At 40.6% G+C, this 24,957-nt stretch overlaps 1 protein-coding gene across 3 annotated transcripts; it reads right to left on the reverse strand.

Moving 5' to 3' along the window:
- Window positions 1–1,350: 1,350 nt before the first annotated feature.
- Window positions 1,351–24,798, reverse strand: LOC139686234 (zinc finger protein 665-like). 3 transcript variants are annotated; one of them, XM_071583393.1, is made up of 8 exons: window positions 24,540–24,798; window positions 24,196–24,366; window positions 23,426–23,638; window positions 22,823–23,047; window positions 21,835–22,062; window positions 7,730–7,957; window positions 4,417–4,455; window positions 1,351–3,396 (listed from the first exon to the last, which is right to left on the reverse strand). In XM_071583393.1, exons 1-8 carry the CDS (start codon window positions 24,672–24,674, stop codon window positions 1,636–1,638), a joined length of 3,000 nt encoding a protein of 999 aa, XP_071439494.1. In that variant the 5' UTR covers window positions 24,675–24,798; the 3' UTR covers window positions 1,351–1,635. The 3 variants fall into 3 exon arrangements, with proteins under 3 accessions (XP_071439494.1, XP_071439497.1, XP_071439496.1); XM_071583396.1 differs by lacking the exon at window positions 21,835–22,062; XM_071583395.1 differs by lacking the exon at window positions 4,417–4,455.
- Window positions 24,799–24,957: the final 159 nt, after the last annotated feature.

Here is a 24,957-nt window from a genome sequence, read left to right on the forward strand (position 1 = left end):
GAGTCTCACACACTATGAGTCCAGATAGCTCACGATGGTGCATAAAGCATTCTCCAACTCTTCGGAAAAACACACACACATAATGACTCTACATACATATTACGTATGGCATTGCCATTTAGGCCAACATACTTGCAACCCAGAGCATACATATGAAAGTTACTTCCATATATAGTACTATGTGCCCTATGAGTAATAAGTGGATTCTGTACAGTGTCCAAGGAAGGAATAGAAGTTACCTCAAGACATCTCTCAATCAAGATATTGGAGGAAGAATGGAGGGAGATCTTCAACGGAAAGCTCTACAAGACCCAAAAGGCAAGAAATAAGAAGAGTACCTGAAAACCAAAGAATATAAAAGGAGTTTAGAACGGTGGCAGAAAAGTTAAGATGAGTCAACTAAGGGCAGATAAATGCAGTGATTGATTCCTCAAGTTGACGAGTGGCTGAATGGCAGTCACGGTGAGGTCAATCATTACCTGACACAGATGCTATCAGGCCATGGATGCTGCCAAGCCTATCTCTACAAATTCAAGCTAGAGGAGTCCCCAGAGTGCCCATTCCATGTAGAACTTGACAAAAATACAGAGCATGTCTTCTTTAAGTGCCGTAAATACGATGAAGCTAGGAAAGAGCTAGAAATGACAATTAAAGAGAAAATAGCTCCATGAGGTTTGATGGAGGTGATGAGGTCATTAAAGGAGGCATGAAAAGAATTTGAATTGATTTTTATTCACTATCCAGTTGTGAATAATATTTTTTCATTGATATCCATATAAAATACTACACATTTCACTACTTAACTGTGTAGCAAACTTTAAAGTGAGTGCTTATTGTTTTAAGGTCAAATTGAAAAATATTTTCATCAAAAAATTATATAATTATGCAAGAGATATCATCCGTAGATAAGTCAAATAATTGTCTTAAGCATTAACACATCCTCAAGTCCAGGAATGCAATGAAGCACATGTGACTGATGGTATGTGATGGTTTCTTTATGGGAGCTCAAATGCATCCTGGACCATTTAACTAAGTCAAAGAAAACACCGATGTGAACGCAGGTCATTTTACCACAAGACTGCTTGGTGCAATTTGGCAAACACTGTGATGGAAGGGCAGAACCCTCAATATAACTCCAGACTCATACACCACGCTGCCATTGATAGTTGCATCACAAAACATCATAGATATTACTTTTATTATGAACCAGGTATGTTTCACTCTTCATTTCAAATAATGTAAAGGATATAAAATGAGAATAATTTTGAAAAATGGTTTTATTTTTTTACAAAACAGTAACATTTAACAATCATAGTTGATGTATTACATATAAATTGTCATGGTACAGCCAATTATAAATAGATACAATACTTTGTTCTCATTAAATCTTATCTTAGAAATATTAACATAGAATATATGACTTATTTTTTGGTGATTTTTAACTTTTCTGCAAAAGATATCAAGTGAACTATAATTTGCATCTTGGCAAGGAAATATATTAGCAGGAAAAGTAAATGAATATCAATCAATCCGAAGCATTCTAGTGCAATCAAATTATGTTGCTCATTCATTCTTTGGGAAATGGATGTGAATTTGCAGTGTTAGCACCTCAGTTGGTAATTACTTCTTTGCCTGCTATTTGCCACCTTTTACCCGCTTTTCAACAGTGTGAGTCAATATGTGAGTCTTAAGAGATGTTTTTAGGGAGAAAGATTTGGAACATATTTCACACTTGAAGGATTTCTCACCAGTGTGCATCATTACGTGTATCTTTAGAGTTTCATTTCGTGAGAATGCTTTAGAACAAAAGTTACATTTGTACGGCCTTTCACCAGTGTGTGTCCGTATGTGCCTTCTTAGGCTACTTGACTGATAAAAAGCTTTAGAACATGTGTTGCACTTGAAAGATTTCTCACCAGTATGAGTCAAAATGTGTGTCTTCAGCTCTCCACTTCGTAAGAATGCTTTGGAACATAAATGACATTTGTACGGCCTTTCACCAGTGTGTGTCCTTATGTGCCTCCTTAGGTCACCCAACAAAGAAAAAGCTTTAGAACATATTTCACACTTGTATGATTTCTCACCAGTATGAGTCAACATGTGTGTCTTCAGAGCTCCATTTCGTAAGAATGCTTTGGAACATAAATGACATTTGTACGGCCTTTCACCAGTGTGTGTGCTGATGTGCCTCCTTAGGTCACTCAACAAAGAAAAAGCTTTAGAACATATTTCACACTTGAATGATTTCTCAACAGTGTGAGTCAATATGTGAGTCTTGAGAGATGTTTTTAGGGAGAAAGATTTGGAACATATTTCACACTTGAAGGATTTCTCACCAGTGTGCATCATTACGTGTATCTTTAGAGTTTCATTTCGTGAGAATGCTTTAGAACAAAAATGACATTTGTACGGCCTTTCACCAGTGTGTGTCCGTATGTGCCTTCTTAGGCTACTTGACTGATAAAAAGCTTTAGAACATGTGTTGCACTTGAAAGATTTCTCACCAGTATGAGTCAAAATGTGTGTCTTCAGCTCTCCACTTTGTAAGAATGCTTTGGAACAAAAAAGACATTTGTACGGCCTTTCACAAGTGTGTGTCATCATGTGCGTACTTAGGTCACTCAACAAAGAAAAAGCTCTAGAACATATGTCACACTTGAATGATTTCTCAACAGTGTGAGTGAACATGTGTGTCTTCAGAGCTCCATTTCGTAAGAATGCTTTTGAACATAAATCACACTTGTACTGAATTTTAGCAGTGTGTATCTCCATGTGCCTCTTTCGGGCAGCTGACTGAGAAAAACCTTTAGAACATATACAACACTTGAAAGGCTTTTCACCAGTGTGAGTCAACATGTGCCTGTTAAGAACACCTTTTTGAGAGAAAGCTTTGGAGCATATACCACAATTGTATCTCCTTTCACCGGTATGCGTCAATACGTGAGTCTTTAGTGTTGTTTTTTGTGAGAAAGCTCTAGAACATGTATTGCACTTGAATGACTTTTCACCAGTGTGAGTCAACATGTGCGTCTTCAGATTATTTAATTGAGAGAAGGCTTTTGAACACATCTCACATTTATGTGGCTTATTACCAGTGTGCATAAGGCAGTGGTTCTGAAGACCTTTTCGATGGAATGCCTTTGAACATATTTTACATTTATGTGCCTTTTCGTGTGAATGTGTCAATACGTGTTTTTCAAAGTATGCCTTTTCTGTAAATGTTTTACAACATATTTTGCATTTGTAAGGCTTCTCTGAAGTATGTGTTGACAAGTGGATTCTGAGTTCATTCATCTTTTGGAAGGTTCTGGAGCACTTTTGGCATTGATACATCCTTCTCATGGAGTCCATTTCCTCAACAGAAGAAGAATGTAATTCTTCACTTCCCAAATTGTCCTGAAAGGACCAAGTTTAACATCAATTCACAGGCATATAACAATCAATAATATCCATCAAAGTCTCACCAATTTCCACCATCTTGAATTTTTAATGTCTACAAAGCTATAAAATGCATTTTAAATTTTAAAATATTATTTCCAGTAATAATTACTTCATTTTAATTATTTTTCTCTTTTCTTAGGAGTCAAAGCTTTCAATATCACTTTTAATTAATATTTGATTTTATGCTATCTCAGTAATTATTACAAAGATATAACCAAGATATGATGATAAAATTTATACTCCACTATAATTGACCCATATAAACAAACCATTGTTTGTGGCATTTGTGGACTTGGAGTAGGCTTTTGACAATGTCAATTGAACAAAATATTCAAGATCCTAGAAGCAGCTACTGAATTATACTACAGCGGAGGAAAGATACTGAATCATTTCTATGAGAATAATGTAGGAACCATGCAAATGAAATGGAAGGAAAGTAGAAGCATAAATAAACATAGAGTTTGACAAGGAAACAACCTTTTATCAGCACTATTTGATATATATCTACAAGAGGCAATAAAAATAAGAAGTATTTGGCTTCAAAGGAATCAAGATGAATGGCAAAGAAATAAACTTTCATTGGTATACAGATATAATAATAGCAATGACATGAAAGGACCTGCATGAAAAGCTGAAATGTATCGAACAAGTACCTTGGCAATATCAGATAAGCATCACTAGAAGAAAAAGAATATCCTTGTTTGTGGAAGAGGGTAGCTGAATGCAGATATAATAATTGGAGGAATGATACTGGAGCAAGTCAAGTCCTTCATCTACTTCATTGCATGGGATGTAAGAAGCTTGGCAGACATCAGGCAAAGAATAATCCAAGCAAAAAAGCAACCAAATATAAGAGGCAATTATTATGTTCAAAGAACATAAGATTGCAAATAAGGAAGCAATTTGTTAAATTGTTCATGTGGTACATGGAACATTACGGATCAGAGAAATGAAATTTAAGAAAAGCTAACTTACAAAGAATAGAATTATTTGAGACATGGTAGTGCAGAATGCCTAGGATTTAATGGAAAATAAATTAAGAAATGATGTATAATACATAAAAAAAACCATAACCACAGTAATCAACCCGAAAGTCGGTTTGGTAGGTGATGGTAGAGTTCACCCAGTACTAAGCCCTATACAGCGTGCTAATATTCACACATCAGGGTAGGGGGGCCAGTTCCTTTCCCTGTGCCGGTTATGGTTTCCCAGGAAGATCTGGTACCCAAAAAATCACTTTAGCTTGGGTGGAGCTGCAGGTGCCCAGAGTGCCTTGCCCGGGAATCGAACCCGGGACCCTCCGGTCAGCAGTCCAACGCTCTACCCACTGGACTACCACGACCCACGTATAATACATATGAACAAAATATTAATCTCTAAAATAAAGAGGACCATAATGAATTTGATATACATTGAGGTACAAGAACATTAGTTTAAAATATAATACAAGGAAAAAACAATGAAAAGATCCCATGATCAAGTCCAATAGAAATTTATATAGGGCAAATTAAGAGGGGATGTAAAACAGGGAACCTATCGCAAGTATGCGACATGGTTCTCCCTTCCTGGCTCCTCCGAATACCCACCCCAAGCGATCAACGATGCAGTGTTGCAGGTGTGCAGCATGGTATCCCTTCCCTGGTTTTCCCCAAAACGTCCACGTGACCAACGACAATGTTTCTAAGCGATCAACAACAATGGTATTCCCTCCCTGGTTTTCCCCAAAACTCCCACGAGACCAACGACAATGCTCCTAACTTGGGTATAAAAGCCCCGATCGCGGGGCGAAAAGCAGTCAGTTGGTTATCTGGCGGTGACTGGTAGGGCACGATGCTTCGGCTATGTTGCGCTTGTCGCGAGAGCATGTCCTATTTTTGACTCAACTTCGGACGAGGGCTCTGCCCAGGTTATGCGTGTCGTGACCACGTCCGCCCTGCCATACCCCCTTCCTTCCCGGCGGACGAGGGCCCTGCCCAGGTTATGCGTGTCGTGACCTCGTCCGCCCTGCCATACTCCCTTCCTTCCTGGCGGACGAGGGCCCTGCCCAGGTTATGCGTGTCGTGACCTCGTCCGCCCTGCCATACTCCCTTCCTTCCCGGCGGACGAGGGCTCTGCCCAGGTTATGCGTGTCGTGACCGCGTCCGCCCTGCCATACTCCCTTCCTTCCCGGCGGACGAGGGTTGGTGTACTGAGGGTCTAGCCATCCATAAGTTGCGTATATCTTTGTAAATGGTGCATTTTAACTGTATTTTGTATAATAAACAATTGTTTGGGTAAGACTCGGTGTAGTAATTCTGACTTTCCCCGATACCCCTTTGTGTCGCACAAATTAAGGAATGCCCCTTGCGACACACAGGATGGGAGAATTAACACTAAATACAGAAGAATAAAGGGCTATTGTACATCAATGTTTGGGTTAAAATCCTGATGATGATGATTACTGATCTGTAATGAGCTAAATGTTTTCAATTTTTACATTATTAATCTTGATAAGTTTTAAACCATAAAGTTGTAGATAGAAATAACTCACAACATGCAGATATTAAGTCTTGTGCAGTGTGATAAAGATCCTTTCATTAATATTTCAAAGGTTGAACAGAGCACAGATTGATTAAATGACGTCTGTTTATAGGAATGATAGGCAGCTGTCAGTATTTGATGCAGTTCTGCAAACGTGAGGAAGACAAATGTTCAAACAGACTGCCAAATATGTCCATGTCACAGATGATGATAACCAAACAAGTGCAATATAAACACCAACGCACAAACTCAACAAATTAAAGTATGCCCTGCACAAAAAGGGAGAAGAACAAAGTAGAGAGAGCCATTCTTAACACTTCTACTTTAACCCTCTTAGTGCGGCCGGCCGATATATCGGCTTTCGTATCCCTGGCAAAAAGTGCGGCGGGCCGATATATCAGCTCTTGCATAGGCTATTGTTTAAATCATTGTAACTCATGGTTTTTTCTTTAATAATTTATGGTTTTTGTGCTATCGATAGGTTGAATTCAATAGAATCACATAACTAATTTTTTAATTTTTTATTAGCAATTTTAAATGCTTTTCAAAGAGTATAATCCTTACTATAATTTTTCGTTCAGTTTTGTACCTGTTTAGAAGCTCTGCCTAATTGTTTGCTAGTTTTTTTCTGAGTGGTCTTTCTGCTATGAAAAGCGACTGAAAGGCTACTAATTAATCTGTGATCATCTGTAATCTCTTGAATGTGTTATGGTGTCGTGGTGTTGATATATATAGCTGCTTATTCAGACTTTGTTGAGACGATGGAAATGAGAGCACCGCTTTGTAATCATTTTGGTTTCATTGCCGTCCATCCTATCTAATAAATTGCGCCCTGTGTAATGGATTACATTGTCAGCAGTTCTCTGTGAATTAGGACTTGGTTTTTTTCTGCCTTTAGATTGTAAGCACATTGCCGCAGTCTCAAGGAAAGGGGAAGAGTCCCAATTTGACTCAGGTAAGATCAGCCTTTTCAACAAAATCAAACTATGAAGAGGCTGACAAAAAAATTTGCAATTCACTGGTTTTTCTTTATTTATTTATAATATTTTCTACATGTCTTTTTGATTCTTTCTTATATTTAAATATCGTAGTTTCATTGAAAAATATTTTTGAAATAATATTAGTATTGTGTCTAAAAATCGAAATATTATTACTAAAAAAATATTATTCAAATTTATAATACTGTAATAATTACATTTATTTTTCAGATGATGTAAATGTATTACATCATTATTAACTACAATATTATATTTTAAAATAAAAAAACTGCATATGGATATCTAAACAAATAACTTCATAATTTTTTTTCTCAAGGTGATACATTTTCTTAAATTACCAGGCGCACTTCTCACTAAGTACCCCTGGAATCCCCGCCGCACCAAGAGGGTTAATCAGATCATCAATAGAAAGGACCCCAAAAAAACTCAATCAATCTCACAAATGGGCCTGATCTTATTAATTACAACAAGCAGTGCATGGAGGATTATTTAACAACTGAACATGTTGAAAGTATCAGCATGCTGGGTTACATAATTATGGACTTCTTGCCAGAAGAAAACATAACGCAACCTGTAATCAAGTAATGTGCCTTTTTTCTCAAATTTAATCATGTTATTTCCTATTCTTTTTATCTCACCCAATGAGATATTAATTCTTATTAAATTGTAGTGAAAAAGATGTCATTTAAGATGCGGAATAATGGTTTTTAAAATGACAATTTGCTGAGTTCTACATTGGACAGACAGACGAAATGAAGATTCACACTTACCAAATTCTCTGCTTCATCATTGTCCGACCAATGACTGTCTCCTTCGAGTGTTAATGGGAACACTGGCAAATCTGCATTCCTTTCTGAAGCAGCTATGCATCCTCTGGTAATGTCAACCTCTTCTTTGACAACTTCAATCATGTCATCTGGGACATCTACAGCAACACTGTCAATAGTATCTTCGGTGATCTGGTCATCAACAATCTCTCTCTTGTTCTTTCTGGGAAACTAATGCATGGCATACATACCTTACAATTACATGATTGCAGAGATTGTGATACATACGCGTTCATCTGTACATACCACTTTTAAATCTTTAGTAGAAGAAAAGCAAAAGAGATTTGTTAAACAGGAGGACATCAACTTAACATTACAATGACAATAGCAACCTTCCAGAGAGTATAAGGAGTCATCAACAGTGGCTAGTTATAATTGTGATCTTTAATTGAATAGCAGTTACTGCAACTTGTGAGCAGACATTTTATTACAGGGCAAGGTTTCCATGATTTATATATTATATGTGATATTATATTTAAATATGATATTATATGTGTTCCTATCCCTTTTCCTTATATCTGTTTCTGTATATATGAGTATTTATTCGCCGTTTGGTAGGATTTCATGTTTGAATGTATATTTGGCCTAGGTGGCTCATCTCTTTCTTCTGGCTATGCGTGCCACGAAACTCGCTGTTTCTTTCCAGTATGATGTTGTATGAATTCTAACCCACTGTCCTTTCCTTTCCTTGTGTATTGTCTATATCTCCTTTGGTGGGTGAAACAGACCCCTGACGCCATCTCTTGGCTAAAGAATCGGGGCGCTTGGCGACATATTAGACCCACGGATCTCAGGGTAAATTACGTTTCCTCGATAGCTCAAGTGGTTAAGAGCATCCGCCCGGCAAGTGGAAAGATCCGGTGTTCGAGTCCCGGTTGAGGAAATATTTTTACTCTTGTGATCCGTTCGATTCCGCCTTCCCCACCTCTATTGTGTTCGTCCTTTATACGTGTTCCTATCCCTTTTCCTTATATCTGTTTCTGTTAATATGACTATTTATTTGCCGTTTGGCAGGATTTCGTGTTTCAATACATATATATATATATATATATATATATATATATATATATATATATATATATAATTATATATATATATGTATGTATATATATATATAATTATATATATATGTATATATATATATATATATATATATATATATATATATATATATATATATATATATATATATATATATATATATATATACATATATATAACAACACAGATGTAGATTTTTAGAATATAGAGACACAAAGAAAGGACACTCACAATTTGTTATTTTACGTTTCGACAGCACGGCTGTCGTCTTCAGAATGGCGTTCTCGGGGAAGAGCGGAGAGGATGTGCGGGGGAGAGGTGGGGGAAGGAGAGGTAAAGGGACCAATAGGAAATGAACAAGGGGGTGGGGGGGATATGTAGGCAGCCAATTGATGCAGTCAGTGGGCTTGGTTCAGCCCGGGCGGTTTGAATGATTAGGCCACCCAGATATGCGCCATCTCGCGGGTTCTCACCTCTATTATACTCGCAGATTTGGGAAGGATTTCAATCACCGAAACAGAGAAGCAGTCGTCAAAAGATTGGTTGTGGGAAGCGGTGTGAGTAGGGATGAGATAATTAAGAAAGGTGGGTGATTTGGTTCTCTCTACCCTCACCCAGGAAAAGCTCTCTACCCTCACCCAGTCTTTCCAGCCCCCACCCGCACCTCCACCCCTTTTTCTTTCAAAACCGGATCTAGCAACCCTTTACAACCTGCCATATCCTCCGTGCAAAGCACCCGTTTTCCCCAGGCGTCAACCGAAAGAGTCCCCGACCCAGCACCCGACACCCGAAAACGGAAACAAAGTAGTGAACCTTTCGTCCGTGACCCTCGACAATAGCGAGCTTTCGCTACTAAGTAAAGGCCTCTCCTTCTCCCCCACCCCGAGAACCAACCACGTTAACATCATCACCGACACATTAAATTTCTGCCGAAATTTACGGTGGCATGCTCATTGGAAATCCCAGCCTTTCCCTTCGAACTCCCCTTCCATTAACCCAGCACTTACCCGATTCCGTCCAGCCTCAGAAAACGAACCCAAACCACTCCCAACAAACCACCCAATTGAAATCTTTATCAATCTCCTTCTGACAAAGATTTCCGACAAAAAATTCATAGATTCCCTTAAGCCACCAGACAACCTTTCCCCCTCTGAGAGACAAGCTCTCAGACGTTTAACGTCAAATAAAGATATCATAATCACGACGGCGGACAAAGGGTCATCCGTTGTCGTGCTAAACAAAGTAGACTATAACGCCGAGGCATTGCGCCAATTAAATGACATTTCCTGCTATGCCCCCCCTGCCCCAAGACCCAAACCCTTCTTATCAAAAGGATATTCTCTCTTTTCTTTCCAATTTCGGTCCCAAAGAAGGTCTCTCCCCCACAGACATATCCATTCTTTCACCACCTAATCCTAAGACTCCCCATTTTTATTTGCTACCCAAAATACACAAAACCAATAACCCCGGACGCCCTATTGTCTCCAGCATCAACTCACCCACAGAACGAATCTCCGCATTAATAGACCACCACCTTCAACCGATAGCCACTTCACTCCCTTCTTACATTAAAGACTCGCACCACTTTCTGGAACGTCTACACTCAATCCCAATTCCGCACAACATAACCATTCTCATGGCCACGATAGACGTCACATCTCTGTACACCTCCATTCCCTACAAAGAAGGCTTAGAAGCCCTGAAACATTACCTCTCCCTACGATCCACACCACACACCCCATCCACAGATTTCCTCCTCGAATTAAGCCAAATCGTTCTTACCAAAAATGCTTTTCAATTCAATGACAAAATATATTTACAAATAAAAGGCACTGCAATGGGCACGCGTATGGCTCCTGCATACGCCAATCTTTTTATGGGTAAACTAGAACACGACTTTTTGCAACAACAAACCCTGAAACCACTTTTCTGGGCCCGCTATATCGATGAAATTTTCCTCCTTTGGTCCCACGGACGCGAAACTTTATCCTCTTTCATTTCCTCTCTCAACTCCTCCTCAGTATCATTCACTTCTTCTATATCCGACTCGAATATTACCTTCCTAGATATCGATATTCACCTCCAAAACAATGCGTTTCACACTTCAGTCCACATTAAACCAACCAATAAGCAACAATATCTTCATTTCGACAGCTGCCATCCTCCTCACACAAAGCGCTCAATCCCATTCTCACTCTCTATCCGTGGCTTCCGTCTCGGCAACAACATCCCCTCCCAACAGAAATACTTGGACCAGCTGCATGAATCCCTCAGAAAATGTGGGTACCCTGAAAAACTGCTAAACAGTAAAATCCTCAAACCGTCAACACAATACACTCCCCTCCCCAAACCAAACCGCCCAAAATGCCCTAATCTTATCACCACTTTCTTCCCCGGTACCCACAAAATTAAACATCTAATCCGTGACCTCTTCCCAATTATCAATAACACTCAGTCCACATCACTTTTATTCCCACACTGTCCCTCTGTTTCGTTTAAACGCCTGTCGAACCTGCGAGACATCTTTAAGTCCACAAATCCAACTTCAAGCACCCCCGTCTCTCCCCCGCCCCTATCCGCACCGTGCAACCGCCCACGCTGCAAATGCTGTCATCTTTTAAGACCCTCCCCCTCACTCAGTACCAACTCCCAACCACTCGCCACCTGTACCTCAAAAAATATTATATATCGCCTCTCCTGTACTTCTGCCCTGCCTTCTACGTGGGCGAATGCACGACCGCACTTTCCCTCCGCATGAATAACCACCGTTATTCCACCAAATCCCCCACCTTTCTTAATTATCCCATCCCTACTCACACCGCTTCCCACAACCAATCTTTTGACGACTGCTTCTCTGTTTCGGTGATTGAAATCCTTCCCAAATCTGCGAGTAGAATAGAGGTGAGAACCTGCGTGATGGTGCATATCTGGGTGGCCCAATCATTCAAACCGCCCGGGCTGAACCAAGCCCACTGAATGCATCAATTGGCTGCCTACATATCCCCCCCACCCCCTTGTTCATTTCCTATTGGTCCCTTTACCTCTCCTTCCCCCACCTCTCACCCGCACATCCTTTCCGCTCTTCCCCGAGAACGCCATTCTGAAGACGACAGCCGTGCTGTCGAAACGTAAAATAACAAATTGTGAGTGTCCTTTCTTTGTATCTCTATATTCTAAAAATCTACATCTGTGTTTTTATATATTTGTGTGTCGCCGATGAGCGTTCCATTTTGAAGATATTTTATATATATATATATATATATATATATATATATTTCTACTATTGCATAAACATTCATCATGGCATATATATAATGTTAATAAAATTAATTTTTGCCGTAAGTAAAAGGCAATGACTTGATAAGAAAGTCAAGGACTCATTAATCATGTCAAATGCAATTTAATCAGTTATTTCATTAATTCATCTCAGCAAAGAAAGAAAGACTTTTACTTTTCCAATGATTTTATTATATGGTATGGCCATGATCCATCACTTCCTACACATCCCCCTTTCCCCCAAAAACTTCAACATTGACCTCGTGAGTATCACTAATATAGCTACCAACAATGGTTTCAACCCCAAACTAGTTGACACATCACTACGGAAAAAACAAAAATCAATGGCCATAAAAGGCATTTTCGTATCACAGCCTGCAGTATCTAAAGATTTTAAGTGGTGATCGATCCCGTTTCTGGGAGATCTTTCATATAGGATTTCCAACTGCCCACCCACCTCACTCAAAGCAGCCTTCTACCCATCCATAACCCTCTCCAAACTTCTAGCCAATGGAAAAGACACCCAGGATAGCCTTCTCAAATCAGGCATTTATAAACTGAAATGCGAGGATTGCAACAGCGTTTATGTCGGTCAGACCGGCAGGAATATCAAGTTACGAGTCAAGGAACACGCTAGGTGTCACAAAAATCAGAATAACAACTCTCTCTCTTTGCCAAGCATTTACTAGAATTTGACCACAGCAGTGACTTTGTCCCAGAGATATTACACACACTCCTAAAAGGATTAAAAATGGATGCTCTCGAGCAATTAGAGATTAGAAGGCACTTGGTGAACCCTAACACGACACTTTGTAATGAGCAATTGTTCCCATACCCCTCCTCCCCACTCCTCTCCGAGAAACTAGCCTGGAAATGGTCAAAACAACCCATCAACGCACCTGCGAGCCCCCATCCCTCTCAAATCCTTCCAACCCTCCCCATCCTCACTCTGTCCTGAGGGTATATATTCTTGCTGTCTCTTTTGCAAATTTGTACCTGATGATGCCGCAAGTTGGTGAAACGCATTGTAGCGTACAATAAAATCTGAGGAAAAGTACAAGTCTTTCTTTTTAGTATGGATATTAAATACTTCCACGAAGTGAAGCCTGAAACAATAGAATAAATTCATCTCAGATTGCTACTCTAGACACAGATTTGCAACCTCCACTAATGTGGAGGTTGCAAATCAGTAGCCGAGTACAACATTCTGCTTGTTATCAAGGTCGTCTACAGACGATTCCGAGACCCAATGCCGTCCTGATTGGGTCGCCCAAGTTTGACTGCCAGGGGAGGCATCCCGTCAAGGCTGGATACCCCCCGGGAGCCCCAGTTTTCTGATTTGGCAAGTGAGCTCAGATGCTGACATCACCTTAAGCATGGGGCAGTGACTAACAAGAATCAAATGTCTTGAGCCTCCTGGCTCTTGGGTCTCCCCAAATTATCATTGCTCATCAGCTTGAGAGGATTCTGCTTTAGAGGTGTTCAGGCATAATTCCAAGGATGGTAGTGTTGCACCATCGGCCGCTCGACTAAGTATGTGAACCAAATGCCTGATCCTTTGGTTTCTCTTGTACTGAGCAGGATTACTATTGCAACGGCTGGTCATCAGTATGGTAAAACAAACCTATCTCACAACAGTTTAAACCCATCTCACGTTCCCTATTGGTGGGTGAACAATCAAATGCTTGGCAAATTTTTCTTTGCAATGATAGGAAGAGCAAACATTAAAGGATCAAAAAGTGACATCGCTATGACTGCTTGGCCATCACAAGCCAATTATTCCTATGGGAACTTTTCTGACACCTCTTGCTGGAAACTTTCCAAGCCAAAAGGATTGATAGACCATGCTTTCAGACCCAATGCATACTAAGCATCCGGATCAAGCCAGCATTTGCCCTTATGCCCCACCCAAGGTTTCTGTCCTGGCTAAGCTGGCTTTTTTAGGACATCTATGTTATCCCTTGACAGATGTACCAACTCAGTCAAACTACCAGCCTGATGACGTCCTTGGTTAGGATCGGGTGAGACAAACATGGTCTAGGGCTGAGGCAGCTGAAAGATGATACTGCAGGCCAAAGGTCATCCCCTGGCCTGGACGGCTATCCTACGATAGCCTATGTCCCAGTATTGCCCGTGACCCCGACATCCTTGGAACGACAACACTGTGACGTGGTCATGATGAATCAACAACCGAGCATGCTTTCTACCTCACCAAGTAAGTAACAAAACTATCAAAGTAGTGGTATTTCACCGTCAACTGTCGTCCCCAAGGGAACTACAGCTCCCAGTTACGCTATACCTCTTATGTCTCCTCACAGTGCCAGAATATATTCAAGCTCAACAGGGTCTTCTTTCCCTGCTGATTATTCCAAGCCCGTTTCCTTGGCTGTGATTTTGCTACATGATAGATAGGGACAATGAGAATATTGTTAATTCAGTCATGCACGTTATGAATTGGACAAAATTTGTCCACACTAGCTTCGTCCTCTCTGCTGAAGTTAGGAATTCAATGACTTTGGCCACCTATAGAGGGATAGGTCGGCACAGCAGGTGAATTACACATGAAATTACTGTGAGTGCAAAAATTGCTGGCATTTGGTTCCTCATACCCAGTCAATATATTTACCGCATATGTAAAATCAATTAAATTACCACATTTCTCCGTACTTCCATAGTCAAACTCCTATAGTAAAGCCCCTTGAGCATTACATCTCCCTACACTTGAGCCTAACCAATCCATTTTGAGGGTGTATATATAATAATGAATTACTTATTATGATACCTTTCCCTAGATGCTCTTCCTGGGTGGGATAAACTAGGAGACTCATTCCCTATGGGAAATTCATAAGTCAAGCTATATGAGTACGGAAAACATTTAGTCAACAAGGCATCTATATTGAATAATAAAGAAAAATGTATTGCCCTGCCTCATCCCACACCTGACACCAGTTATGTTGCGGTGGGCACTTGGCAGCATAAGGAGCTTTGAGAGGTAGGATAATTAGGAAATAATTAGGCTGATAAACCCAGGAATATTATATATATATATATTCTTCCCAAAACAAGGCACATTGTACAAACTAAGATATCACCAACATTCTATGATGAGAGAGAGAGAAGGAGAGAACTGAGCACTGGGATCACTATTAGAAGATAGTATGGCTGGGCAACAGTGGTATATGCAGGCATTGCAAATATTACCCTAATTGTCACCCATGGTACACAGCAGGACGGGAGGTGGAGATGAGGGAGTGAGAAACACGGGAACAGCAAATGAGTCCCCTGGTGGAGTCTTCATTTTTTGAGGACACATGATAGGGGGTCTGATCATCTAGCCAAAGTCACAGCGAGAGTAACGAGCCCTGTGCAAGATGCAGTCATGACATGCATGGCCTAACTGACCCTGGGGCCTTGCCAACAGCCAAATTTATTCCTGCTTCTTGGCATAACCCTCATTCTCTGACCCACACAGCCTTAAGTCATGCTTAGGGAAGCAAGGCTTTTGGCTTTCCCGGCCTACGTCACTGGCATCGGTACTGATATCGGAAACTAGTCATGCCTCTGCGGAGTTTTGCCTGGTATCTAGTTTCCATGAATTAGATGATATAAGGCACTTGTCACAAGGGTATCACGAATGCATGCCCTTGACAATTGATTGATCTTCATGGGCTTAATGTTTTCAATTCAAATTATAAATTTTCATCAGTTTTGTACCAGGAAGTTGTGGATAGAAGTAACTCACAGTATGGAGATGTTAGGTCTTGTGCAGTATGATGAAGACCCTTTCTTTAATATTTAAAAGGTTGAACAGAGCACAGATTGATTAAATAATGTTTGTTTACGGAAATGATTGGCAGTCGGCATGATTTGATGCAGTTGGGCAAATGCAGATAAGACATGTTCAAACTGACTGCCAAATAATGTCAATATCACAGATGATGGTGACCAAACCAGTGCAACAGGACCATCTACCTACTTACTCGACAAATTAAAGTATGCCCTGAACATAAAGGACAACAAACCAACGGAACAATCTCACAAATGGGACTGATCTTATTAATTACAGCAAGCAGTGTGTGGAGGATTATTTAACAACTGAACATGTTGAAAGTTCCAGCATGCTGGGTTATATAATTATGGACTTCTTATCAGAAGAAAACACAGTGCAACCTGTAATCAAAGTAATGTGCCTTTTTTCTCAAATTTAATCTTGTTATTTCTTATTCTTTTTATCTCACCAAATGAGATATTAATTCTTATTAAATTGTACTCAAAAAGATGTCATTTAAGATGCGGAATAATGGTTTTTAAAATGACAATTTGCTGAGTTCTACATTGGACAGACAGGCAATATGAAGACTTACACTTACAAAATTCCTTGCTTCTTCATTTTCCCACGAATGACTGTCTCCTTTCAGCATTAATGGAACAATTGGCAAATCTGCATCCTTTTCTGCAGCAATAGTGCATCTACTGGTGATGTGAATCTCTTCTCTGACAACTGTGATCATGTTATCTGGGACATCTACAGCAACACTGTGATGTCGAGGGGATGCTAGACACCCCCTCGATATTCCGATACCCACCCGCTCCTACTCATTCGGTCTTCAATACCAGGAAGAGCGGGGGTATGACTAGCGCAGATAAGGGGGCAATGGCCGCCCTGACGCACACGGGTGGCGGGGGAGGTCCCGTACAGAATGGACCAGGATGGCGCACGGCGGAGGGCAAGGGTCGGCCCGAAAACCATACTTAAAGGGATGCACTGCCGCGGTCAGGAGGGATTCGCCGGGTTATGCTTGCCGTGACCGCGTCTTGTACGATTTAGTTACGCTCGCCGTGACTGCGTGCAAGACGATCCGAAGGCCCCTCGACAGACGACTAGGATACGCTTGCCGTGACCGCGCCTGCTGACTCTCCCCACCGCCGCCTGCTCGTGGATCCCAGCGTACCAGTCTCTCGCTCTCTCTCTTGCGCTACAAGTGAGTACGATGGCAATGCCAATCCATAGAAACTTAGGGTTAATAAATGTCTCTTTCGCCACTGATCCACTGGTATGGTTTCAATGCTCCCCAGGCCGTCTCGGCCCCTACGACATAATGATGTCAGGTGTTAATAATAATTTGGTCAGTTGTCGAAGGGATATGTATCTATCAACGTGGCGCCTTCTGTGCAACTCATTTATTGAAGTCATCAATTGTTCATCTGTTACCACCACCACGCACACCCGGCATAGGGACATAAGCTGCAAAATAATATTTGCATGAATACCCTGTATGTTTTCCATTGCATCAAACTCCTGAAGCTATAACAGTAATGTCGAATCAGAAAAATACCACTTTCATTTTAATTTAATGTCTTCCATACACGCCCTAAATTCAGGCGATAGGAGTCTATCAATTGTGCGCTTCCCTATGCGTACGCGTCATGCTACCCTACCACCCGTTCATCTCCCGCGTATTAAACTAAACCCAAGGATGCATCTCATTTAACTTACGTCCATTTCTTACCAATTTCCCTTATTTAAGTTTCCTATGCGATACAACACTTATCTATAATGGATTGGTTAACCACACATTCCGTAGGGAAGGACAGCTCATGGACTCGGCCTTGGGAAACTAACTCTAGTCGAGCCACCAACAACCCAAATTTAATGGACTTCTATCATTCAGTGAATGTCTTAGAGCAGCAAGGGGAAGGGAACCCTAGCAGCCATTTACGCAGTAATGGAATCGCACGGCCAGAACCGCCTTACGCACCCATGAGTGGTCAGATTCATCTCATCCCAAATTTCAGTGGAGAGGATGGCACCAGCGTGGATAAGTTCTTAGAGAGCGTGCGCATTGTGAGCCACCTGAGTGGATGGAATGAAGTTCAGACGTTAGGTGTCGCCCGTCTTAGGCTTAGTGGCCTAGCCGCCGACTTCATTTCCGCCAACCCACACATTTTACATTCTTATGAGAATTTTTCATTGGGATTAAAAAGAAGGTTTACGGTCAAAATATCCCCCATAATGATTGAGAGAATGTTCAGTACCTGCACTCAGAAGCCACTAGAAACCGTTGCGGAATTCTCTACCAGACTGAGGATCATAGCTCGGAAACTCCAAGAATCATGGAACGATCCACAATCAGAACATGCTACACGAATGATTCAGGATAGGTTACTTGCTCAATTCCTCATTGGACTAAGGGAAGAAATTGGCCGATTCGTGATGGTACGGAATCCTAAAGGAATTGTCGAAGCAGAAAACTATGCTGCGATTGAGGAAGGATGCGTCCGCAATTACCATAGTCACCAACCTTTGATACAATCATGTCTGTCAGAGAGTAATATGTGGCCAGAGAACATGTCCCAAAATTCAAACGCCCAACCACGACCATTATTTCGGGGAATTCCAGGTCAGAGTTCCGGTGCTGCTGTGAACAAGGGGCCTTACGCTCCTTATGGGGAGAAGCGAAATGATGCCTCTCCACGTAAATGTTTCCGCTGTGATAAACCGGGTCATATAGCGTGCAACTGTCGAGCCGGAGAGGAGTCTTCCCGCACTTGTTACAGATGCGGAGAGCGCAATCATTTACCTAGGGACTGCCCTTGGATACTTTGCGGGTTATGTGGGAAGACGGGGCATTTACCTATACAGTGCCCCTCGCGAGAGTCATCAAAAAATTTGGGAAACGCTCCGACCCCGACCAATCGGTCGGGGACGAAGTAGTGCTATCCGTAGCTCCGGAAGCTGGGTGGACGCTCCCTGTAATAATTCTAGGACGAGTATTCCGTTTGTTGGTTGACACAGGAGCAGCTCTCACCATATTGCATGGGGAAAAACTCCCGTTAAACGCTTTGCAACTTTCCGGATATTACTCTCGTGTACGAAGTGCATCGGGTCACCTAATACCTATATACGGGCAATGTCAAATCCCATTCCTGATAAACAATAAGGAGTACACTCATGATACTCTCATTGCAGACCTAGGAGAGACGATATACGATGGAATTTTAGGACTAGACTTCATGGTACGTTTTGGTGGTAGTCTATCCTTTCAGGATAGAACACTAAAAATAAGCGATGGCCAGGAAAGTCGTTTGCAAACGAATCAACCGATAAGTAACATTAACCAAGGGGAAGACTTGATGTCAATCGTGAGGAAGGACGTAAACTCTGCGTTGATCGAGGACTCTCCTGGTGACATATGTAAACCTAATTCGCATGGGAAGGATCAACCTATTTCCACGGAGGTTGTATCTCGTCAGAATGAAAGTAATACTCCGAATGTGATAGATCAATGGGAATCCCATCTTCCGACACTCGATGACGTAACGGTGGTGCAACCCGTTTTACAGCCTAGTTATGTTACCGGTAACTCTCATGATTTGATAACGTTTGGGATGGAAAATGAGGGACTTTCGCTCAAAGAAACGGCCGCGTTCTCAACAGAAGATATATTTGGGGCGAGCATAGAGGAATCTGGAGAGCGTGATGTCTTACCGCCAGTTGCAGATTTTTGTCACGGAACGTTTTATGATAGCAGGGATATCGGGAATGCCGCCGACTCCGGGCTTCGAAAGGAGGATGAAAGGGTCCCGTCGTCCACTATCGAGGAGTGTGACATGACACCGCCAGGCGTCGGTGTAAAGGAAAGACAGACCGCAGGCTCTGAGCGGGAAGAAGAAGGCTCCGATGTAGTGATGGCTAGTGGCGTGACGGCTGAAATTGTGTTCGAAAAATCGGTTAGCGTACCTCCATTTTCAATCGTGCTAGAAGGTGTTAAATGTAACGGAGTAACCGGAAGCATCGTATTTGTAGCGGGGAGAGAAAAAGATCTAATGGTACTCCCAATTCTTACGGCAGTGAACAAGGAAAACAAGATCCCCATTCTGATATGCAATTGTAAATCTGATACGCAAGTCGTGAAACAAGGATGCGGCATAAAGTTAGAATCTATTTATGAGCCGACGAATGAAATTCGCATCCACGGCGTGGAGGGAGACGATGACAACTTTTGGCCGGAGCCAATTAGAGAAGAATTAGCTAACCTTTTTGATTTTAGCGATGTTCCACCAAATGCCCTTGAGCCTCTCGTGCAACTTATTAAAGAATTTAGGGACATATTCTTACATGAAAATGCTCCATTGGGGTACACTAATTTAGTGAAACATGAAATACATGTTGGGGAAACGGCGCCCATAAAGCAACGGCCCTACCGCGTACCACACTCGCAGCGTAGTGCGTTGAAGAACGCAATCCAAAATATGCTAGAACACGGAGTTATTTCGCCCTCGAACAGCTCGTGGTCGGCGCCCTTAATTTTAGTGAAAAAGAAACCGACGGAAGATGGCAGGGTAGAATAGAGGCCTTGCATAGATTATCGAGCGCTCAACAACGTCACAAAGAAGGAAGTATTCCCCATTCCCAACATGGATGAAGCCTTTGATCAGCTGGGGGGTGCCTCTTTTTTTTCCACAATGGACCTGTGCAGTGGTTATTGGCCGATTGCTATGGACGAACAAAGTAAAGAATTGACAGCCTTCAATACACCTGACAGACACTTTCACTGCAACCGCATGAGCATACTTTAGCATGAGCATACTTACCCGCATGAGCTTCGGGTTAGCCAATGCGCCATCAACGTTCATGAGGTTAATGTCATCAGTTCTAGGGGATCTAATAAATAACGGGTGTTCAGTTTACCTCGACGATATCTTGAGGTATGACCGCACTTGGTATCAGCACTTAGTAGGACTCAGAGAAATTTGATGAAACGATGAACCGACAACCATGCATGCTTTCTACCTCACCAAGTAAGTAACAAAACTATCAAAGGAAGTAGCCTTAATTCATGCTCAGGGAAGCAAGGCTTTTGGCTTTCCCGGCCTACGTCACTGGCATCGGTACTGATATGGGAAACTAGTCATGCCTCTGCGGAGTTTTGCCTGGCATCTAGTTTCCATGAATTAGATGATATAAGGCACTTGTCACAAGGGTATCACCAATGCATGCCCTTGAGAATTGATTGATCTGCATGGGCTTAATGTTTTCAATTCAAATTATAAATTTTCATCAGTTTTGTACCAGGAAGTTGTGGATAGAAGTAACTCACAGTATGGAGATGTTAGGTCTTGTGCAGTATGATGAAGACCCTTTCTTTAATATTTGAAAGGTTGAACAGAGCACAGATTGATTAAATAATGTTTGTTTACGGAAATGATTGGCAGTCGGCAGTATTTGACGCAGTTGGGCAAATGCGGAGAAGACATGTTCAAACTGACTGCCAAATAATGTCAATATCACAGATGATGGTGACCAAACCAGTGCAACAGGACCATCTACCTACTTACTCGACAAATTAAAGTATGCCCTGAACATAAAGGACAACAAACCAACGGAACAATCTCACAAATGGGACTGATCTTATTAATTACAGCAAGCAGTGCGTGGAGAATTATTTAAAAACTGAACATGTTGAAAGTACCAGCATGCTGGTTTACATAATTATGGACTTCTTATCAAAAGAAAACACAGTGCAACCTGTAATCAAAATAATGTCCCTTTTTTCTCAAATTTAATCATGTTATTTCTTATTCTTTTTATCTCACCAAATGAGACCTCAATTCTTATTAAATTGTAGTGAAAAAGATGTCATTTAAGACGCGGAATAATGGTTTTTATAAGGTGGCAATTTGCTGAGTTCCACATTGGACAGAGAGACGAAATGAAGATTCACACTTACCAAATTCTCTGCTTCATCATTGTCCGAACAATGACTGTCTCCTTCGAGTGTTAATGGGAACACTGGCAAATCTGCATTCCTTTCTGAAGCAGCTATGCATCCTCTGGTAATGTCAACCTCTTCTTTGACAACTTCAATCATGTCATCTGGGAGATCTACAGCAACACTGTCAATAGTATCTTTGGTGATCTGGTCATCAAAAATCTCTTTCTTGTTTATTCTGGAGAACTAATGCATGACAGACATAACTTGCAATTACATGACTGCAGGGATTGTGATACATACAGGTTAATTTGTACAAATCACTTTTAAATCTTTAATGGAAGAAAAGCAAAAGAGATTTGTTAAACTGAAAGACATCAACTTAGCATTTCAATTGCCATAGCAATCTTCCAGAGAGTATGAGGAGCCATCAACTGTGGCTAGTTTTAATTCTAATATATAATTAAATAGCAATTGCTGTGACATTGGAATACATATCTTATAACAGTGCAAGGTTTTCATGATAAATATTTTGTGTTTGGCTGAAAACATGGAGCTAAAGCTTTCCTGTTCTAATTATAATTAAACAGTACATGGATATGTGTAAGCACGTACATGTACACTAATACACATACATAATCCACTGCATATATATAATTTAAAAAAAAATCAAAGTTTCTGCCACATGTTCTCACCAAAAAGATAAAGAATTGATACAAAAAGGCAAGTGCTCATTAATCATGCCACTTGTAATTTTATCAGTTATTTAATAAATTCATTTAAAATTGCAACTCTAGACACAGGCCAAACAACTGATTTGCAAGCTCCACTCATCCAGCATATTTATATTATATTATAGAATCCAATACCTACAAGCTTTGGGTCAGATAATGAGCTCTGGTGGAATAACACAATATATCTGAAATAAGTTCAAACAGCAATGTTGTACTTTAGAAGACACTAGAAATGTGCTAATTGTGCACAAGACCTGAATATGCTCACTCACCAAAGTCCCCGTTTCATCAATGCCAGATGAATGACTGGCAACTCCCTGCATTGATGTGACAATTGGCAAATCTAACTCCTTTTCTGGAGCAACCGAGCATCTACTGGCAGTGTCAATTTCCTCTTTGACAATGATCATGTCGTCTTGGACATCCACAGCAGTATTATCAACATTGCCACTGGCAATGGCGTCGTCATCAGTCTCTCTCTTGATCTCACCAGGAAACTAATTCAAAGCATGTAAACATTACAATACAATAACGCCAGTCTATTAACAGTTCAAAATCACAGCACCGAATCCTAGGGGCCGAACTTTTTCACATAATTCTGGCATACGAACAGTTTGGGAGTCAGTCATTAACCCATTCAAGTTACTAACAGTAGTTGAATTGCATGCCTCTATCATTTATCAATTAGAATACATATTACTATATGATGGTTCACTATATCAATGTAGTTTTTTAAATGAGCACTGGTAAAGAAAGCTTTTTAGCTTATAACTAAACCTTGGAAAAATGATATCACACTTTTAAGACAATATAACAATAATAATTGTGAAACAGCATTGTTATGACTGATATGCAAATCTGTTTAATCCACTCACCGGAGTCTCCAGATCATTGTATTCATTATTGGCCATCAAATTGACTCCATGGACTGGTGAATAAGTGTTCTCCCTCTCAACCATTGTGGTTCCCGTCGAATTTTCAACAGATTCCACTGTACTACTTAACGCCCACACAATACTTGGTGTACCATCGACCATATCTTCTCCTGTCCTCTCCAAACCTTTGTTGTCATGGCTCAGGACATCAGTCTGCACATTGTAAAAAGAAATCCAATAATTGAACGGAAGGTTGGCTTGGTAGGTGATGGTAGAGTTGACCGAATACAGCATTATGTTACAGTCACCCAATACCACATTCCCCATAAAGAAGAACATGGGAATCGAACCCCAACCTTCTGGTCAGTAGCTTGAAGAGATGATATAAAAATTTACCTTGATTGGTTTTAATTATTTTTGACGTAGATATGACAGGGACGTATATTGAGGATTTTAAGAAAATGTTTACATTAACTTTGATATGGAGCGCAGTCTGGAGTGGTGCGGAAACACGGTCATTGAAGACAGGATGATTGATAGCACTTTTGAAATGTAATTGTGGGAAATGTGAAATGCACAATATAGAAAATATTTTACTTTTCCATGTTTCCTTACAGGATGAGTGAATACTTACGAGAAACTACTAAAAGTTATGGTATACGGGAATGGATTTTTCAGTATATTAATCAAATAAGATACAATGAGAAATTCCTTTTGGGCAAAAGATGACTTGGTTACAGATATAGTTCAATTTGATTGATACAACTTACTTGCTCTCGAATGGTTATCCAGTCTTTCGCAGCAGGATTGCACCCCTTCTGGATACGGTTGTAGAAAACAAACAAACACTCCGCACATCGACGCTTAAATAGACGAAATTCCGTTAGCTTCTGCTTACAGGCAGAACAAACCAACCAGGGGTAACTTGCATCCTCCACCACCTAATAAAACATTTCATAGATAGATATTGACATCAATGCTCAAACCTCTTCGTGCCTACTTATCGCTAATACCTTTTTCCCCCTTACGTAATCTACAAGCATTTCGTTAAAATGTTCACCGAAAACATCTAAAAAAAAGTTTAAATAATACGTCACACATAAAACTCACTTACTTTTACACTTATCAAATCCTCTATAGTCCTTTCCAACATAAATTCCGATTTATTATTTTTATCGAATATATTTATTAATAGTCCACCACTGTTTAAACACAACCTGCACACTACAAAATCTATATTATCACACATTCTGAACGTTCAAGACAACGCGGGATGATTTACTGGACAATATAAAGTTAAATATTAGGATCTCTTTTACATACTACACTAAGAAGTTTAATAATGAAAGCAACACGACATCACCAAGGTAACGACGAACAACAGTCGCTATTGATTCTTCTTATTTTTTATTGATCAAAACAGTTCATGGGTAGCAGCAGAAATGTAAATAAATATGACCGACTCATTTGGAGGGAGAGGATCATAATCCAATATTAATACGTATGTAGTGGAATTCCACCCGGAGACTTAT

This window comes from Hetaerina americana, unplaced genomic scaffold (genome assembly GCF_022747635.1).
Source record: "Hetaerina americana unplaced genomic scaffold, ioHetAmer1.1.p SCAF_135, whole genome shotgun sequence".
In the NCBI taxonomy this organism is placed as follows: domain Eukaryota; kingdom Metazoa; phylum Arthropoda; class Insecta; order Odonata; family Calopterygidae; genus Hetaerina; species Hetaerina americana.